Source organism: Phascolarctos cinereus, unplaced genomic scaffold (assembly GCF_003287225.1).
Source record: "Phascolarctos cinereus isolate Bilbo 61053 unplaced genomic scaffold, phaCin_HiC Scaffold_2;HRSCAF=192, whole genome shotgun sequence".
NCBI classification, from domain to species: Eukaryota; Metazoa; Chordata; class Mammalia; order Diprotodontia; family Phascolarctidae; genus Phascolarctos; species Phascolarctos cinereus.
Window position 1 is genome coordinate 362,247,796 of NW_027555625.1, and position 20,466 is coordinate 362,268,261.

At 39.9% G+C, this 20,466-nt stretch overlaps 2 protein-coding genes across 8 annotated transcripts in view; one reads left to right on the forward strand and one right to left on the reverse strand.

Moving 5' to 3' along the window:
* The window catches only part of CCNK (cyclin K), a 39,982-nt gene extending 20,705 nt beyond the window's left edge, over positions 1 to 19,277 (reverse strand). The window contains exons 1-4 of one of the 6 annotated variants that reach the window (XM_021007305.2): positions 19,116 to 19,277; positions 8,389 to 8,638; positions 7,756 to 7,837; positions 6,703 to 6,834 (exon numbers count right to left, since the gene is read on the reverse strand). In XM_021007305.2, coding sequence (XP_020862964.1) covers positions 6,703 to 6,834; positions 7,756 to 7,837; positions 8,389 to 8,585 — 411 coding nt within the window. In that variant the 5' untranslated portion in view covers positions 8,586 to 8,638; positions 19,116 to 19,277. Of the gene's footprint in view, positions 1 to 6,702; positions 6,835 to 7,755; positions 7,838 to 8,388; positions 8,639 to 18,178; positions 18,366 to 18,610; positions 18,740 to 18,771; positions 19,057 to 19,115 lie in introns of those variants that run through there. The other 5 variants (XM_021007306.2, XM_021007301.2, XM_021007300.2 and 2 more) reach the window with 5 other exon arrangements.
* Positions 19,278 to 19,608: 331 nt separating this feature from the next.
* Positions 19,609 to 20,466, forward strand: part of SETD3 (SET domain containing 3, actin N3(tau)-histidine methyltransferase) — a 122,066-nt gene continuing 121,208 nt past the window's right edge. The window contains exon 1 of one of the 2 annotated variants that reach the window (XM_021007299.2): positions 19,609 to 19,695. The gene's annotated coding sequence lies outside the window, so the exon portion shown is untranslated. The remainder of the gene's footprint in view (positions 19,696 to 20,466) is intronic. The other variant, XM_021007298.2, reaches the window with a different exon arrangement.

A 20,466-nucleotide genomic window follows, 5' to 3' on the forward strand; every position in this document is an offset into this window, starting at 1 on the left:
TAATGTACCTATGAAGTAAGCTCACATGGAAGGATACTGCTATAGTAAGGCTGCTGTATGTATCTGTGCATGCATGTATACTCATGTAAAGTACTGTAACTGATGAAAAAAATTCAATCTCTTTAATGATGCTGTATAAAAACAAGCTTTGCATGACATTTTTAAACAAGCAAGAATATATACTACATACGGCAAAGCATTAGCGTGAATGTTGTATCATGTTCTGCTAAAATTCTCAATGATTTCATTTTCTGATTTTACAGATGTGGTCTATTAGAATTGGCTATTACTAACAGTAATGAAAAATTAAGGGTTTCAGATAATGAACAGTCAATAAGCAAAATTTCTTGAGCACCCATGATATATGTACGTATGTACACACACATATATGTGAAAGACATTCTAAAGATACATCAAATAATAAGATAAATGTCATGATTTCTAAGTGTAGGAAACCACTAATTTAACACAGAAGAGTTATATCTATAAGCTAAGTTACACTTCAGATTCTATTTTTTTATACATTATTAACAGGTGGAAGGAAATGCATTTTAGATTGTAGTTATTTGAATTATTCCAAACAGTAAGCCCCATGTTTCAAGTTCCCATTTAAAGCTTAAAAAAAATTAGGAGCTTCAAAAAATATTTGTATGGTATAAAAATGTTACGCTAAGATTTTATTTTATTGCTTTGTCACCACTTGTTTCCAGTGGCTTCAAAATTCCTCTAAATTTAGAAACTGCCTCCTATTACTAAATGTCCTGATCTCATAATCTATCGTCAGCCACCTGCAAACTAGATAGAATTACAAGATGATAGTGTCTGACTTCTTTTTGTGTTACGAATGTTAGCAGGTGCAACATTTTGCCTATAACTGGCAAAGTATCCAGTGTCCTACAACTCTTTAAAAATAAAACAGTCACATACACCATGTTCCTAAAGCTTGAAATCGTCCTGATAAAAGTGTATACTCGTTATTAACCCTTCATCCAAAAATGGATTAAAATTTCATGTAGAGTTGACTATTTCTGTTTATAATTTACATAAGAGCAAGGAACTTAGTCAACTTTAGTTACTTTCAAAGTAGACATAATAACTGATAACTACAAAAAGTACTATTACATTGTTTTCTAACATCTTCCTAGTTCAAAGCATTTACGGGATTTCTTTTTCCTTTTTTTTTTAACCCTTTTCTATTTTTACAAGTATTTATTACCTCCTCACCCCAGAATAATTAAAAACTGCAGCAGCAACAACTGAAAAACCTCATAATAAACATGCATATTCCAGCAAAACAAATTCCTGCACCGGCCATGTCCCAAAATGCAAACATATCATTTTGCATTTCAAGTCTTGAAGAAAGTAGGTAGCACTCTTCATCATCAGTTCATTGGACTTGTGGTTTATCACTGCACTGATCAGAGTTCTAAACAATTTTTGGTCTATAATATTGCTGTCACTGAATAAATTGTTCTCCTTGTTCTGCATCATTTCACAAATGTCTTTCCAGTTTTTTCCGAAACTGTCCATTTCATTATGTCTTATGGTACAACAATATTCTATAGCACTAATCTATCATAGTTCATTTAGCCATGTCCTCAAAAGTGGGCAGTTCTTTAGTTTCCAGTTTGAGGCTACCATAAAAAGAGCTCCTATATTTTTGTGTCTATAAGACTTTTAATTTTTTCCTTTGATCTCTTTGGGGTGGATCACTCGTTTCTCACGTTTTAAATTAAATCCAAATTGCCACATACTTAGCAAGGTATTAATGGCTTAGTGAGGACATAATACTGTCATTTCACTAATGAAGAAAAATAGGCAGAGAGGTCAGGTTGATTCACCCAAAGACACAAGAATGAAAATCATTTTCTAGATAATAGACCCTTAAAAATGGATACTTCCACATGTCTCACTTCTTAGTAGTCCCTTAGAGCAGAGGTGTTAAACTCAAGCAACTCAAAAAAGAAGATTAAAATGTAACTGAGAAATGTTTAACAAAATAAATAAAAATAATACAACAGAGATAATGTTAAATTGTGATTTTCTAAGTCAATATGACATGAGCAGGGAGTACCTCAAGCCAGAATAAAGACCTATCATATAATTATATTTAAATTGCTTACAAAAGCTAAGTGATCCATGTTAATTTGGGTGACAGAAACTGCCATATCTGATGCTACTTGATATCTAAAGGAGAATCAACTTCTGTCAGCAAGGTTTGTTAGCTTGATTTCAGAAGTTAACCAGGGTATGGCTCTACTACCTGTCATTTCTGATAATCACCTATGGATAATGAAAACCCCAGATATTCGACTCTACATTCCTGGCTTCTGTCTCTAGGAAGCAGCAGTCGGCTCTGTCCCAACATACAGATATATCGGTATAAGATAATTTTTCTGGTTTGCCTCTGTTGCCACCATTTGCTTGAGACAGCAAGAAACATTACAAGTTAGGGTGTGAAGAATTTAGCTTGACATCAAACTTTTAGCTCCAATGTTTAGCTGGTTTATAGCGATTAACTGGTTAGTGACAGAATTTCTCATTCAGCTTTATTTACTTAAGATAAGCATGTCAAATAACTAGGCATAGTTATAAATAACCATAGTTAATGGTTAGTCTGCGAATTCCAGTTATATTCCTAACGTTTACTAACCAGTTTATGATTTTCACTGATGAAGAGCTTCCTCTTCTGCTATCTATTCTCTGATGTGTTTATTTGATGCATATATTATATGTGTACAAATATCTTCTGCTCCCTGTAAAATTCCATTGTATGTGTTGCTTATGTAACTAAGATCTATATAAAGTTGCTGAAACTGAGGCTCAAGGCCCAATGATTTTGTATACCATGGAGCTATGCTCCAAGCATATAATACACCAGTTACTGAAATGCTTTTCTATGTTGATAAGTATGACTGGCAGCAGTACCTATGAACAAATCCTTGGATCTTTTTTATGTCAAAATGGTGACCATTTTAAGGGACAGACAGATTGGATCAAGATTGAATTTTCCAGCCCTGATGGCATCTAGAGTGTACAAGGTAAAATTTACCTAGGCAGGTTTCTTGGCATGAAACTGGTAAAGTTGTTATTTCTTTTAGGAAATTTACAGAGAAATTTCCTATGTACTTGTCTTTGTTTATCTCTTGCCCCTGAGTAATCAATCAGACACAAACTGTTGAATTCTGGAATGCTCAAACCACAGCCATATCTATGTCTCTGTCTTCAGGAGTTGAAAATAAGGGCTGGGCTGAGAAATTCTGAGGTCTAAAGAGAAGAGCCTACTCCCTCAATCCTTTTTCTTGGGGAATATCTGGGCTAGGACTAGGAATTTTCCAAGCCCTGTGACCTTTCACCTAATTTACTCACAGGCAAATAAGCAAGAGACTTGTCTGACTGTCATTTATTAGTATTGTACTGTGTTGGCTAACCTCCCTGTCTAAATTCCTAAGCAGTCCTGGTTAGGTCTGGTTAAAAATCTGACAAAAATCTTATCTTTGCCTTGAGTAATCAGATATCAATTTTGGAGTCTCTTACAGTCTGGTCTGGTTAAAGAATACAAATATGAAATAAACCCCAATCCTAAACTGGGGAGTCAGAAATTGTTTTGGGGGGGATCTGTCAGGTTGACTTGACAGTTTGACTGGCTGTCATTTAAATAATGCACTGTCTTGACTACTGGGCAGTCTTGATCTGGTCTGACGTAATCCTCAAGTGGAAGGAAGGACCTCTGTCTATAATGATATAAATCTCAATTCTGCCTTAAGTGGTCAGTGACCATTATGGGATCCCTCAAGTTAACTCTGGTCAAATCCCGACCACAGGGGATTTTTGGCAATTGCCTGTAAATTTGGAAGTAAAATTATTCCTGATCGAATCTACTCCTGATATGGGAGCACTAGTATGGTTAAATTCTGAAAAGAAATATATATATTAACATAGAAATGGCCTACATATAACATCTTTGACTCTGGGGTGAATTTAAAATGGAAATATTGCTTATGCTTAAGTTAACTGTTGAAACTTAAAACTTAAATCAGCTCTGTCTGTGGTTACTGCAATTCTGATGCTGACCTCACTTTCTTGCAAAATAGGGACTTCCACTGATCCTTTCATTAAACTTTTAATGGGAAATTTGTTTCAAGAATTCACAGGAAAAAGACTGGGACCCTTTTTTCATATTTATGCTCCTAATTCTGTCCAGGCTGGGAGTGTAGAGAGAGAAAATGAAGTAAAAGATTTCCCTTTTGCAGAAATTAACTCAAAAGAAATCTGTTTACTAGGCATTAAATATTCATGAAAATGTGGTTTGAAAACACTGGAATATCCTAGTGGGTTTTTAGGATAAGTAGACTTTTTGGTGCACAAAATATCCCACTATCACCCCTCTTTATTCCCTGAAAAGTGAAAGAAAATGCTCAGTTCTTAAACAAACCTGAAGCCAGTCTCTAGAGATTTAAGGAGATAACTTTCCTAGAAGGCTCTAAAGGCACAGAGGAGTAGGGGAGAGGGGAAAAAGAATCTGTATCTGGTACTTAAGATTATCTTAAATCAAAAAGCAATAGGAGAAGAATTTTGCCATACCACTTTATTTTCTTTCTGTAAATGAATTAAAATAATTAAGATATCTAGCTAAATGGATTTAAGTGGAAAAATTTCTGAGAAGTTTGTAAAGACTTGGGGCAGGAGGCCCTTAGTTAATTCACTATAATATGCAGGTAGGGAAAGAAATAAAGAGATAGTAGTGATCTGGTGGATCAGAGTAGACATACAATACATAATAGCAAATGATTATAGTAATTAACTTTGTGTTTAACAAATGTAAAGATTCAGGCTTTTGGGATAAAAATTCACTATCTGGTAAAAAATTGTTGAGAAAACTGGAAAGCAGTCTGGCAGAAATCAGGCACAGATCACTATCTTACACAATTTACCAAGATATGGTCAAAATGGATACACGACCTACATATAAAGGGAGATATCCTAAGAAAATCAGAACATGGAGTATATTACCTATCAGACTCACGGAGAGAAGAATTTATCAATAAGTAAGAAATAAGACAGCACTGTGAGATATAAAATAGATAATTTTGACTACATTAAATGAAAAAGGTTTTGTACAAATAAAATCAACATAGTCAAGGTTAGAAGGAAAGTAGAAAATTGGGGGAAAAATTTTTATAGACAATTTCTTGGATAAAGGTTTTATATCTCACATATATAAAGAATTCTGTCAAATTTATAAGAATATGAGTCATCCCTAATTGATAAGTGTCAAAGGATATGAACAAGCAGTTTTTCAAAGAAGAAATCAAAACTATATATAGTTATATGAAAAAATGCTCTAAACCATTATTGATTAGAAAAACACAAATTAAAACAACTTTGAGATATCTCATACCTATCAGATTGGCTACAATGACAGAAGAGAAAAATGAAAAATGTTGGATGACATGTGGAAAAAATGGGACTGGTGGTGGAACTGTGAAATGATACAACCATTTTTGGAGAAAAATCTGTAATTATGCCCAAAGAGTTATAAAGCTGTACATTCCTTTTGACCCAACAATACCACTATTTGGTCTATTTCCCAAGGTGATCAGGGAAAAATAAAAAAGTCTCTACGTTCTAAAATATTTATAGCAGCTCTCTTTGTGGCGGCAAAAAACTGGAAACTGCGGGGATGGCCATCAATTCAGGAATGGCTGAACAAGCTGTGGTATATGGTTGTAATGGAATACTACTGTGTTATAAGAAATGCTGAGCTGACTGATTTTAGAAAAACATGGAAAAACTGGCATGAAATAATGAAGACTGAAATGAGAAAAACCAAGAAAATGTTGTATGCAGTAATGGTGATATTATTCGAAGAACTGAAAAACTAAGTTATTTTGAGTAATATAAATACTCAATCAACTACAAAGGAAGATGTTAGCCACCCCCAGAGAAAGAAATGATAAGTAGAAGTACTGGGGTGTGTGTGAGTGTGTGTGTGTGTGTGTGTGAGACAGAGAGAGACAGAGAGAGAGAGAGAGAGAGAGAAATGGTAGCCTTCTTTGATGCAGGGTAGGGAGGAAGGGAAATAGTTTGGAACTATAAAAAAATGTAACAAACAAACATACATATATATATATATATATATATATATATATATATATATATATATATATATATATATATATATATATATATATATATATATATAGAAATAAATAAAAGGATGGTGGAGATTTCTTCCAAGAGGATTAGTAGGCCATTCTGCTGTTGCACACTAGCATGTACACTAAGGATGGTCTCTATTTGCACAACTGCTCCTCTAACTCCCAAGATCTCCAAAGTTACAGAAGCTTCAATTCTGATCAGAGAAAAGGACTGAAAGTTTTGGTTTAATTGGTATGGTGCTAATTTGCAAAGGAGAGATTCAGTGGAATTATGAAAACTACCTAAAATGAGTCCAATACAGACCAAGGGATAGACAGAAGTGTGATCTAAGAACCATCCTAGGTAAGGATGACAGGCTTATCACCAGAAAATTCGGATTTCAGCTAAAGAATTTTTTGATCAAGGTAACTTAAGAAACTATCCACTAAAGCACTTAAAGTTGCAGTCTATGTCAGTGAAAGGTGTAATGACACTAATGTAATTACAACGCTTTTTACGTACTGGTGGGGAGGGAGGATAAGAAGGTTATATTAACCTTACCTTTGGGTCATCGCCAAACTGACCAAACTGTACATCATTTAATAAGCTACGAGCTGTTTTGATAATATCTTTACATTTTTTAGGAGTTTCTTCTACTTTCCCTGCCAAAAAGAGACAGCACGCTCCTGTCACCTATAGACAAAACACACACACATACACACACCAAAAACACACAAACAAAAAAAAAAACAAGTGTAAGACTATTACATTGTAAATAATTATGGGAACAAAAGCAAATGGTTTACTCTGGCCCTATCTCTCTTACTCATTCAGAGAACAAAGATGTGAATAATATTTTACATGTTCCTCACATGCAGATTAGTCTCCCAAATTGTTTAAAATTTTTGGATGAACTTTATTGGACTAATCTGCCTAAATAAACGCCAAATATAACTGTGGAAACAAATTTTTTCCTTGTACTCAAAGGATGCTTTTATTAAGACTCATTAATTCTTGGCTTTATTTTTTTTTTTTAAAAAAAGCAATACAATAAAACAAAAATGTATTGTTTGGCACAAAAGAAATGATTTTAAAAGCTCATTTAACAAAATTTTCTTAATTATTTTCTGGATTTCATAATACACAAAAACCCAAATGTCTATCTTGGGAAAGGCAGACAAGTAGTAACAGCTTTTCTATAACCTAAAGTAAAATCTAAATTTTACTTTTATTTTGGCAGTTCTTATCTATAAACAAAAAGGCATTCATCTTAGTCTATATCCTAATCACACTAAAATTAAAAATGAGGATACTGCCACTTCCCTGGCTTCTGTTCATGTTGTTTAAGGAAGCATTAATAAAAGGTATCTTCAGCAACACACATACAAAAAACCTTTTTCTGCCCCCAGGCAAATATGACCATAACTTATACCACAGTAGAATAATGATTTGCTAGGGGAAGGAATGTTAAAATGCCACTACAATCTACATCATAAGAGTTTTTATTCTTTCTATTAGGAGAACAAAGTTACAAAGACAAAGAAGCATTCATCAAGTAAATATTAAAGGACAACAATACAAGAAACATCAAATTAAAATAACACAGACACTTACATATCTTGGGAATTGTTTAAAGGAATGAAACATATAGAAGCGATGAAAATAAATTATTCCAGTAGCCAGGGTATCATAGTGTCTGGTGTTCTAGTTAAGGACATTAGTGAAGAATCTTTCAAAATCAAGATTTTACTTAAACAGGCAACCTGGAAAATAAAGACTTTCCACAGCAAAAGTTAACACAAACAGAAAGGAGCTATAATTAAATATTAGAATTATAAACTGAGAATTACAAAGTTATAGGCTTTTGACAAGAGGTAAGCTTATGTTTCCTTTAGAAATAAATCAACTATGATTTTAATGCTAGATCATTTTCCTATTTATGTAGTCATTGTGCTCAAAAGTTAAGCCTACAGATTTAATTGATAAACCTGGAATGTTAAAGGAAAAATCTGCATAGAGCCAAGAAAACAATGAATTAATCTAAATACTTTACTGCAATAAAATTTGAAGTAGACTTCAAAGAGATTTTTTGAAAACACATTCAAGAAGTCACCATATAATCTCATCCACAGTTTCTAATTTAGTTCCAAGAAGAGAGAGAGAGAGAGAGAGAGAGAGAGAGAGAGAGTGTGTGTGTGTATGGGGAAGCCTACTCAAACAAAAAACTCTTAAGGAGAAATAGGATACAGTCCCAAACGTGTTCCTACATCAAAGATGAACCTGGCACCCTCTCGGCGGTACCGGGCTTCAGTAGCTGGATCCAGTCCTTCTAACTGCGAAGGTGTATGAGCCAAGTCTTTTTTATCCCAGTACCAGCATGGTTTTGTGTGGTCCAGGTTTGCCGAAGTTACTGAAGGGCTGGAATTTTCTTTATTCTCCTTCATTTATTGAAGTAAACTTGTTCTTATTCAAAAGGTTTCCTGAGAAAGTCAAAATCCTAAGGGGAAAAAAAGTCACAAATATAATTCAACATTAGTTATCAAACTGTGCTGTCAGACCTATTTTAGATCCGGAAATACAGAAAGAACAGCTCTTGTTCCCAAACCACTCAATAAAAATGAACCTGATAGCAGTTCCAGATTGAGGGTAGAGAGAACATGGGGAGGAGTAGTAGGGAGTGGCCTTAAACACCTTTTAAGCATTTTACCTGTCCCCATTTACAGGCTTTCCCATATTCCTCCTTTGTCCCAACAGGAATCAAAAGGTTTTGAGGAAATTTAAAAAATAGCTTCTCCTAAAGAAAGGCTGAGAGCCAATCCTACTCTATACCTTCTCACATTCCACTTATTGCTTAAATAAAAGAGCTCCAAATTCAGATGAATCTAATCTTTCATTTCCCAATGATGGAGCAGAGTAATATTTTAGATTTATGTAAGGCTTTTTAACCTTTCGAAGTTCTTTGACATGAATTATTAGGGCAGATCATCATGAACCTTATTTTGCACGTAAGGATCAAATTACATAGAATGATTCTCAAAGCCACCCACCCAGCTTGGAACAAGTATACCTACTGACTTCCTCTCTAGTGTTTTCTCCATCACAACACACAATATGTTCTAGTAGAAAAAGTCTTGGGTTCTAAAAGCCAGGAAATACTAATTCAGGCTCAATCACTAATTAGCTGAATGACCTTAGATATAAATCCCCTGAGTCTAAATTTTCTCTTCTGTAAAGGATGGGCTATATGATCTATCTATACGGTCTCTTCCAGTTCTAAAATACTGTGAGGAAAGGAGGGTACTACCTACATTATTATTCCATCATAATACACCCCTAAGAGTCAGAATTTCTTGTTACCGAAAGCTCCACATCTCACTGCTATAGCTGCTCTTCTGTGACTTCCTACCCATCCTGAACTCTTTTCCTTCTAGAGGAACGAATAGTCTAACCTCTCTGATGGAACAGGTTCTTCTTCTGTATGAGCAGAAATCTTGGTAAGAATACTAGGGAAGCATGGAAGGAGGGAGATCATATATTGATCTTGTCATGTTTGAGCGTATCGTTTTCTGTTAACTCTCTTTTTCCGTGTAGGATATTACAAAATCTTTATTTCTGAAACTTAGTGTGGCTATAATTACTGAAGATGCCTAAATCACAGAAAGTTAAGAGTTTTATTCTGTAAGACTCTGCAGAGATCATTTATACAGTCCAAACTGATTCTGTCTCTACAAATTGACTTCTTTAGAGGAATTCTGCAAGTCATGAGTACACTCTGGAGACATAAAAGAGCTACCCCCAAAATGAGACCAAGTAAATGCCCAGTGAAGTATCCGAGACTTAGCTGCGCTGCTTAAAGTCTATTTTGCAAGTGAACTATATTTGATGTTGTTATATTGTTTTCTGTTGTGTCTGACTCTCCATGACCCCATTTGGGGTTTTCTTGGCAAAGATACTGGAGTGGTTCGCCATTTCCTTTCTCCAGATCCAAGGAAAACTAAGGTAAATAAATAAGTTTAAGTGACTTGCCCAAAGTCACACAGCCAGGAAGTGGCTAAGGCCTAATTTGAACTCAGGAAAAGGAGTCTTCTTGACTCCAGGCCTAGCAAGTCTATCCACTGTGCCGCCTGGCTGCTCATATATTTGATAGCACTACTTCCAAAAAAAAATTTATATACTTGACTATAAAAATGTGTTACAAGGCAGGGCTCCTAGTGACAGAAAAGTAACTACTTCCTTGTTTGAGGTTGAAACAGAAAACAGACTCATTTTTCTTATAAAAAAAAAAGCACAATTTTAATATTCTTTTAACTTATGTTTAAGGAAAAGTCCAACTGCCTACAGGATATATTTAATTCAGCAGCCAAACTTACACTTCAAATTCAACTTAAACTGAAGTCATTAATCTTCTTCATAAATTAGTTGCTTATTTAACAGATGAGGACACTGAGGCAAACAGAGTTAAGTGACTTGCCCAGGGTTGGTTAGTGTCTCAGGCCAGATTTACCTCAGGTCTTCACTCCAGGGTCAACGCTCTATCCCCTGAGCCGCCTAACGGCTTTAATGATAATTTCATCCTTCTATAGTTAAAGGAATCAACAAGGAGAAATTCTATCATGGACTTGATTCACACCAATACAGTTGCTGGGGGCAAAATGCTGGGAGGCCTGGAAAGAGGTGGGCATAGTTCGACCTACCTTCCAGAATTCAAAGGTTTCACAGGAAGGTGGCATAGTATATGGAAGAGCACTGGCTCTAGAGTCAAAGAATCTAGATTCAAAACCCACATTTAGTCCTTACTACCCAAACGATGCTGGGCAGCCACAACCTCTTTAAGTCTCATTTTTTTCACTGTAAAATGAGGTTGGATTCAACAGACTCAGACACTTTTAGATCTATAAGCCTAAAAAAAACACACAGGAGGCCATGGGAACAAAATCTACAGGAAAATTCAGCCCAGAAGGACGTAGAGGACTAGGAAAAATGAAATTCTGCAAAGAATTTCAAAGAAAATCAAAGAAGGGGACAAAGGGAATGTTCTAAAAAGATCACCCACACCCACCTACCCACCCGATAAACTTTTAAGCAGTATCAGAGAATAAGAAAGCTAAAGACAATAAGAAAGGTGGTTTAAAAAAATTTTTTAAGCCACAGAAGAATCAAGAAAAGACAGCAACTGCTGCTTGGAGCAGGTGAAATGACAATGAATACAATGAAGAAAAAAGCTGATCTACTCTACTCTAGCTTTGCCAAGGAGAACCATCTTGGGCTAGAAAAGAAAAATGGCTAATAACATAGTATTCATAATAAATAAAGTAACAGAGAGTTCCTACCTGTTTTTGATAAATTCAAGATCACCAGTCCCATGTGAACAATATTTTAGGGAAATAAAGAAGAACTATCAGATGCGATAGCTCCACTGTCAGTGATTTTCAGACAAAAGTGGAGAAGAGTTGCAGGGCTGGAGAGGTAAATATACCAATTTTCAAAAAAGGGAAAAGAACAGAGTCTGAAAACCACAGGCCAGTGAGCCTGACCTTGATTCCTGGCAAAATTCTGATGTGTATTTCTTAAAAAGATGGTTGGTTAAAATCTAGAAAAAGAAATAGTCTCAAAGAGATAAGCATAACTGGACCAAGAAGAGTTCATAACAGGGGTGGGGAACCTGTGGCCTTGAGGCCACATGTGGCCTTCTGGGTCCCCAAGTGCAGCCCTTTGATTTATTCTGTAAAACTTGAACTCAGTCAAAAGGCCATACCCCAGGACCTAGAAGGCCACAATGGCCTCAAGGCTACAGCTCCTCCACCCCTGTTAGACTAACCTCATCTTCTTTCTGAAAAGATTATTGGAGATTATTGGACTGGTAGATTGGGGAGTGCTAAAACTATATAATTCACCTAAAGAATTTTGGAAGGTCTCACATTATTCTTGTGGACAAGATGGAGTAATGTGAACTGGCTGAATGGTCAGACCTAAAGAACAGTCATTAATGGTTATCTACTTGGAAGAATGGACCAGGGATCTACAAATGGCCCTATGTTATTTAATATTTCTATCAATAACTTAGATATAAATGCACAGCTGGCATGCTTATAAGATCTGCAGATGACTCAAAGCTGTGAGGGATAATTAACGTGCTGGATGACTGAGTCAAGACCCAAAGAAGATCTGGATAGGCTAGAACACTGAATCAAATCCAATTAAATGAAACTTACTAGAGATAAACAGGTTGCGAAAATCAACTTCACAAGTGTAAAAACGTGAGATATTGTTAGCAAATGGTTCGTCAACACATGATTTGGGGGCTTTAATGGACTACAAACAACACAAATCAGTGGTGTGTGAGATGGCAATGATCAAAGGCTGCCTTAGGAAAGTCCAAATGTCTAGGACTAGGCAAAGTAAAAGTTTTGTCAGACAATATCCTGAATGAGTGTTTTAGCAAGGACAAAAATAAACTGGAAGACAGAGAGTATCTTTAGTGACCAATAAGGTGAAAAGCCTAGAGATCATGTTATATGAATGAATATTGGCTGCAGCAACAGGGCATTATTTATTCTGAAGAATATGTAATAAGAACATGATAGCTATTTTTTATTACTTAAAGGGTTCTCACTTGGAAGAGATATTAGACTTACTCAGCTTGAGTGCAGAAGGCAGAACTAGGAACACGACAGTGGAAGTTATGGAGAAGCAGATTTTAGTATGATTTAAGGAAAAACTTTCTGACCACAAATATCCAAAAATGAAAAGTGTTCCTCTCAGAGGCGATAGCCTCCCTTTCTTCAGAGGTTGTTAAGCAACAGTCAGATAATCACTGCTTGGGGGCACATTCAATCAATAAACAAACATTTATTATATACCAAATACTGTTCTAGGAAATGGGGACACACAAAGAACAAAAACAATTCCTACTAGCAAGACACTTACATTCTAAAGGGGGAGAGAAGTATAGGTGACTCTGCTCTAACACAACTTACATGTTCCTAAAAATTACCAAATCATGCAAAATAAAAACCATAGGGCTTACGGGGAAAATAAGAATAGGAGCACAGAATTCAAACTCTGTCCTAGAGGACACAGCAGCCTCAACGCGAGGAACCACAGTGTGGGAGCTGAATCACCAATAATGCCAGCTGTTGCCTCACGAGGGGTATGGGTGGGATCACCCTATGACTGGGATTATGAGACCACTGTCTTGGCGTTTTCTGTGAGGTGCCAATCAAGGATATTCCCCCCACCCCCAGTGCTGGACCATTTCCATGGAGGCAGTATGTCTCGACCACTTCTGGCCTTGTAGGGGCAGGGACCAAGCCATCACTGCATCTATTCTGTGGTGAAGCATACTGGATGTCTCCTTGTTTTTTCTTCCTGCCTGCCTGCCTTCTCTAGGCATGCACCTCCACCGCGTGCCCCCCTTCCCCCCTCCATGTAGCTCTCACTGTATCCTGGGTTGAGGAAGAGGACTGCTTCAACACTTTTCCCCAACTGGAGCAAGATATCTCCTCTTCCCACAGGCTCCACAATATGCCAGCAGCACCCCATTATGTCTATAAAGGTCACCCCCCTCCCTTCATACTCTGACACTATGGTAGGGTTTTCTTTGATGACAAAATCCCTAATAAGCAAACACAAAATTCTCATTATGCTCAAACTGTTCCCTAAGGCTACTAATCCCACAAGAACAATGTCAAAATTTCAAAACAAGCACTATAGCAAAACTGACAAAATAGTTAAATACAAGGTAGTTTCAGAGGAAAGAAACTAGCAATGTTGGAGGCTTCATAGAGATGGTGCTTGGGCTGTGTCTTGAAAGAAGAGAGGGATTTTACGAGATGGAGATGAGACAAGAGCACAGGCTGCAGAAGCAATTCTTGGATCAGATAACTGAGCTCTGAGGTCCCTTCCAATTCCTGGATTCTATGACTTCTATGGAGGATACCATTATTCTTTTCCATTTTCTGAGATTAGAAAAATAAGATTCCTTTTTTTTATCCAACACATCACCACTTCTTACATGTTCTAGTTTGAAACATAACTCACAGAGGATCAATGAAACATTTCTAAAAATGCATAAAGAACATAAGTTCACACAAGCGGCACAGCACAGAAAGTAACATCTGAATTTATTATATGTTTTTAAGAAAGTAAGCTGTATGCAATGGAGATTCATGGTTTTACATATAATCCCTTTCTTCCCTGTTCTTTGAATATGTAAAATTTATCTTGGTGTATACTTTACATTCAGAAAAAAAGTAAAAAAAAAAATTTGCTATTTCCACTTTCTTTTCCCTATACTTTATACCAGATTATATTTCCTAAAAGGGCTGCTAGGTGACACAGCAGATTGGGTTTAGAATCAGGAAGACTCATCTTCTTGAGTTCAAATCTGGCCTCAGACACTTATTAGCTATATATGACTCTGGGCAAGTCACTTAACCCTGGGTGTCTCAGTTTTCTCATCTGTAAAATGAGCTGGAGAAGAAAATAACAAACACCACTCCAGTATCTTTGCCAAGGAAACACCAAATGGGGTCACAGAGAGCTGGACATGACTGAAACTACTGAACGATACATACCCTCCAACCTGGATTATTATAAAAATCTCCTAAATGGTATCCTTGCTTTCATACTATCCCACCAAAAAAAAACAAAACAAAAAATCAAACCTTCTTTCCCTCACAAGTGATTTCAGATAAGGAACAAGATTAATTAAATTCATTTGTAAAATATAAGATGATCTCTAATGGTGCATTGAGCTCTAGGATTCTCTCAACTAGCAGCAAGGCAATGACAAGGGACTAGTTTGAGGACTAGCCTAAATTTGACTGGAGGGGTTCATCACTGCTAAGTTGGCTGAATGTTGAATATTTTTGTCTACAGCAGCTCCATAAAACCACTTACTAAGATGGCAATGTGGAACTATTACCCCCCCCCCGTTGCTAAACTTTGCATACCCTTCGACTGAGTCATACCATTAATAAACCTATATCCTAAAAAAAAAAATTAAAAGAGGAAAAGGACCTATGTGCACAAAAATATTTATAGCAGTTCTTTTCATGGTAGCCAAAAATTTGAAAGGAAGGGAGTATCTTCCTTTTAGGGAATAGCTAAACAAATTGTGGTAGATGAATATGATGCCACAAGAAATGAAAGAGTGGTTTCAGAAGAAACTGCAAAGATCTTTATAAAATGAATACAGATGAAACACAGTGCTCACCACCTGAGAAAGGTGATAAACTAATATGCAGAAAGAGATATATGTTTTCGGACATAGCCAATGTGGGAATGTGTTTTGCCATGCTTAGGTTTTGAAGGCTTCATTTTTTTCTTTAACAGATTTGCTCAAGAGGTGGAAGAGGAAGGAAGGTACAGGTTAATTACAATTTTTTTTAAATGTCTCTCAGATTCATTACTTCTATTGCTTTCCCTCTCAAGCCAGTCTACACTGTACCACTTCAAATCTGTATTATTGCATGAGTCTCCTACTATGTCAACCAATAGTCCAAAGTTTTCTGAGAAGTCTGGCTATCATTAGGAAAAGTTCTCTAAAAGCCTTGAACTTGAAGCAAGCAACACATATACAAACTAAAGCATCTATCTTTGTGGTAAACATCACTAAGATAGTGGCTCTTTTTTTCCACCTCAACTGATGCTGATAATTACAGGATCTGAACAATTACCTATTTTATTGTACCTATCAAGGAATTTTATGTGAGTCTGGGAGTTCTCCACATAGAGGTCACAGTTAAACTCATGGGCTTGCATGAAGTTATCAAGTGAGATAGTATAAAAGTGAGAAGAAAAGAGGGCCTAATTCAGAGCCTCGGGGAATACCCAGTTAGGAGAAGTGATGCATAGGATGATCCAGCAAAGTTATAATGCAAATCAGTAAAGTAGTGTCATGAAAGCCTAGGGTTATATACAGTACTATACATGCTACTATAAACTATATTTCCAAAATACAGAAGCAATCATATTGTGGCATATGAATTTGATGATTATTACACACTGTAGGGAAACAATGTGACCAATGATTGAAAGACTAAATATAATTATGGTATATGAATATAACAGAATACTACTTTGCTTGAAAGACAAATGTGAAGATTAAAAAGCCAAATTAAGAGAATAAGTACAGTGACTATGTCAATGAAGGCAACATCAAACAAAAACTCATGGGTAATAAAACTGATGCTTGTAATGCAACTTGAGCTACCTTACTGACGAAAAATTGTTCACACGGGGGCATTCTTGGTAATAGCAAAATACTGGAAATTATGCGTCCAATAATTAAAGAGTGATTAACTTGTGGCATGTGAATTTAATGATTATTTACACTGTAGGTAATGATAAATATAGAAGACATACGATGTGATACAGAATAAAAAAGAAGCAGAACCAAAAGAACAAGATACACTTTGGTCATTTTCACTTGCTGTCCCCCAAGCCTGGATTCTCTCCCATCTTCTCTGCCCTCTGGCTTACTTTAGATCTCAGCTAAAATCCCACCTTCTAAGAAAAAACCTTTCCTGTTCCCCTTAATGCAAGTCCTTTCCCTCTTCAGAAGACCTCCAAATTATCCTGTATGTGCATTGTGCTGTATATACTTGTTTATATGCTGCCTACCCCATTAGACTTTTGCTTATCTTCAGCACTTGTGCTGCGTTTGCCACAGAGTAGGCACTTAATACATGCTTATTGACTGACTCAACCCATATATCCAATCAGTTGTTAAATCTTTGTCATTTCTATCACCACAACTCTCATATGTAACCCCTTCTTTCCATAGCCACTACCTTAGTTCAGGCTGTCATTACCTCATGCCTGTTAATAGCCTTCTAATTGCTCTCTCTACCTCGAGTCTTTTCCCTACCCCAATCCATCCTCTCTCCTTTCAGCTGCCAAAGTAATATTAATTAACGCACAGGTCTGGCAATAACGTCAATAAACTCCACTGGTTTTCTATTACTTCAAAATATAAATGCCTATTTGGTATTTAAAGTTTTTCCACACTCTGGCTCCTTCTTATATCTGTCCAGTCTTCTTACATATTATTCCCTTCCACTCACTCTAAAAAGTCCAGTTGATGGTGGATGGGACCGGGACCCCTAAAAGGAAAAAAACCCTTGAAATTTGTGGGAATGTTCAGGGGCTTTTCCTTTTAGAGGTCCAGGTCCCATGCCTATCACAGCCACACTGGCTTATTTGCTGTTCCTCATATACACAATCCATCTCCCATTCCTATACTTTTCAATGGCTGTTCCTCATGCCTGCCTCTTAGAAACCTTGGCTTCAAGTCTCAGTTCAAATGCCACCACCTGCATTAAACTGTCCAGTCTACCTAGTTGCCTTCTCCTCTTAAATTATCTTACATGTGTCATATATGTGGCTATGTACATACAAGCTGCCTCCCCCATCAGACTACAAGCTCCTAGAAAAAGTGTGTACAACAAGTATGTCTGTATACCTAACGACAAGTTTGAATCTCAACTGAAAAATGTTGTATAAAGTTTCATTAAAGACTTTTCTAAGGATTAAACGAACTAGAAGAGATTGAAGGAGCCTAGCACCTTCATTTCACATGTAGGCAAACTGAGCTCTAGAGAGGGGAAGTGACTTGCCTATGGTGACAGAGTGGAAAGGAATCCAAATCCAGATCCCCCAGCTCCAAACCCAGCATTGAACATTAATTTATCTCTTCCTGAGTATTTTTTAAAACAAAAAAAGACCACTGCCGCAGATATAAGGAACCTTCTTGTCTAAGTTATTTCCTCAAGGAAGACGATGACTGCTGAAGTTGGGCTGAAGTGGCCAAGACGCAACTCAAGACTGCGTTATTCATCATGCTATCTGACCAGAGAAATTTAATTTATGGTCAATCCCTGAAAACCCTTCCCCATCATTTAAACTAGTCGTCTAGGCAAAAAATAAACCAAAAATAAACCAACCCCCCCAAACCTTAGAGCAAAGCAACATTTAAAAACCAAACAACCCCCCAAACCCCAGAATGTTTAGTTTTGCAAAGAAAAGCCCTTGCCTGAGGGATCGGAGGAGAGGACCTCGGCTGGACAGACTTAAGCCGCGTCCCCAGGTGGGTTTCTCCGGGATCACTCACATCACCGGGCTAGCCCGAGGCTGGGCACCGACTGGGGGTGAAGCACTAGCGGGGCCGGGCGTGGGGAGGGCGGTTACGCAGCCAGAGCCAGCCCGGAGCGGACCCCGGCCGCCTCGGGGCTTCCCCAAGGACCGCGCCTCAGGCGGGACGCCCCCCCCCCTCCACGGCCACTCTTCCTCCGCCACCCCAAAAGTCTCTCTCTTCAGAGAAAACAGGCGCCCCCGGCTCCGAGGGTCTCCAGGAACGCGCCCGACGCAACCACCAGGACCCCGGCACCAGGGCCCGGCTGGACCCTTCCCTCTCTCGGTGGTGTCGGCGCGCCCCGAGCCCACACCCGAGGCCCGCTCTTTTTACCAAGTGAGCCGCGCCGATCGGGCCGAGCCCGCGTCGTCCCCGTTAACTGTTATCAGGGCTCTGCCGTTGCTGAACCGGGGAGGCGCCCTCACTCCCGCCCCTAACACCCGGGCACGCGAGGCGCCGGGTCCCGCGCGACGCTCTCTGCGACCCGCACTCACCCACCACCAGACGAAGTCTTACTTAGCGACGTCTCTCATCGCTGACGGCGGCCATTTTGGACGCGGGGTGGTGGGGAAGCAGACGTCATTACGCGGCGTCCTCTTTTAGGAAACCGTGAAGAGCGGAGGAGGCAGAGGAAGAGGAGGTGGAAAGTCCTGGGATGGAGGGGCAGGGCGAAGAACACACCTTTTACCCAATCAGAGGGGAGAAGAAGGCTTAAAAAGGAAAGAGCCGAGGCTTGGGGCGGGGCGATGTTAAGTAGGTTTGGCAGTGCTAGAGGAGGAGGAGTAAAAAAGCTTAACGGTCCCGCCCCCCTCTTGGAAAATGCGATTTCGCGACCAACCTAGCCTGCTAACGGAACCCCGAGCGTCAGGGGCGTGACCAGGCGCGGCAGTTCACCAATTAAATGGCCGAAGGGGCCAGTGCAAGGGTCTCCTTCCTCCAATCGCTCTTACGGAGTCGGCGAGGGCTTAGTGGGCTCTTCAGGCCTCCGGGAGCCTACCGGCTCAAAGAGCTGGGGAGAGAACGGTTGGAGTGACAGCTGGATGGCGTGGGGAAATAGGGAGGTGCAACCGACCAATGAGCTGCAGCCGGGGCCGCTCCCGCGCCTCGCGGGAGGGGAGAGCTTCGTCGACCAATGAGCGGCGGGGGTGGTGCTCAGGAGGTGGGGCTCCCGGGTGGCTGGAGGAGCGGGGTTGGGTGTGTGGCTGCGGCGCTCTCACGGCTGCCTCCGCCCCCGGCCTCCCCCGCCTCCCCGGCCGCCGCCGCCGCCGCCGCCGCCGCCGCGTCCGCGGGGTTGGTTGAGGCGGACTGTGGGGTGCTGACTGAAGTGGAGGCGCCGCTGCCGCCGCCGCCGCCGCCGCCGCTGCCGCCTCTGCCGCCGCTACCGCTGCCGCCGCCGCGGGAAGGAGAGAAGACGAAAAGTGAGTGGTGGGGTGGCAGCGCCTGGTCGCCGCCCCCGCCCCACGAGTCGAGGAGGGAACCCCGCTCCCCGCTCGGCCCCCGGAGCCGGGATCGGTCATCCCGCGCCACCCTGCCCTCCGGCCCTGCGCTTCCCACTGCCTCCCCTGGCCTGTTTTCTCGGGCTGAGCGTGGAGGGCGCTGCCCCCGGGGACGGGTGCCCGCGTCCCCTGCCCTCAGAGACAGGCGGTGGAGGGGGGGGCGGGGAATGGCCGCTCGGCTCCCGCGGCTCGGACTGCTCCTGGGGAGGGGGATCGAGGGGAAAACGAAGAAAGCCTCGTTCTCCGTCCTTGCGCTTTCTTCTCTGTGGCGCTGTGGCTGGCCCCACACCTCTGTGTCACCATGTGTCTGTCCCCACGTCACGGCGTGTGCTGGTCTCTTTCTCCGTCACCTTGTCGGGCTATTTTCTCTCCCCCTTCGGCTTCCCCCAGTGACGGCCCCCTCAAATTACCCAATTTGTGCACCCCCACCCCTCGTCACGGAGTCGGCCTGTCTCCCCCACACCTCCACCCCCGTCACGGTGTCTGCCCCCCCATGTGTCTGTCTCCACCCCTCCTCACCACGTTTGTCTGTCTCTCCCTCTTACCTTCCAGTCTCTGTCTTCTCTTCCCCCCCCCCCCATGTGTCTAGCTCCTTCAACCTGTGGATCTCTATCCCCCTTCACCCTGTAGGGATATACTCCCCCCCATCCATCCTGTGGGCCTATTTCCTGTCTGTGTCATTGTGTGTTCTGT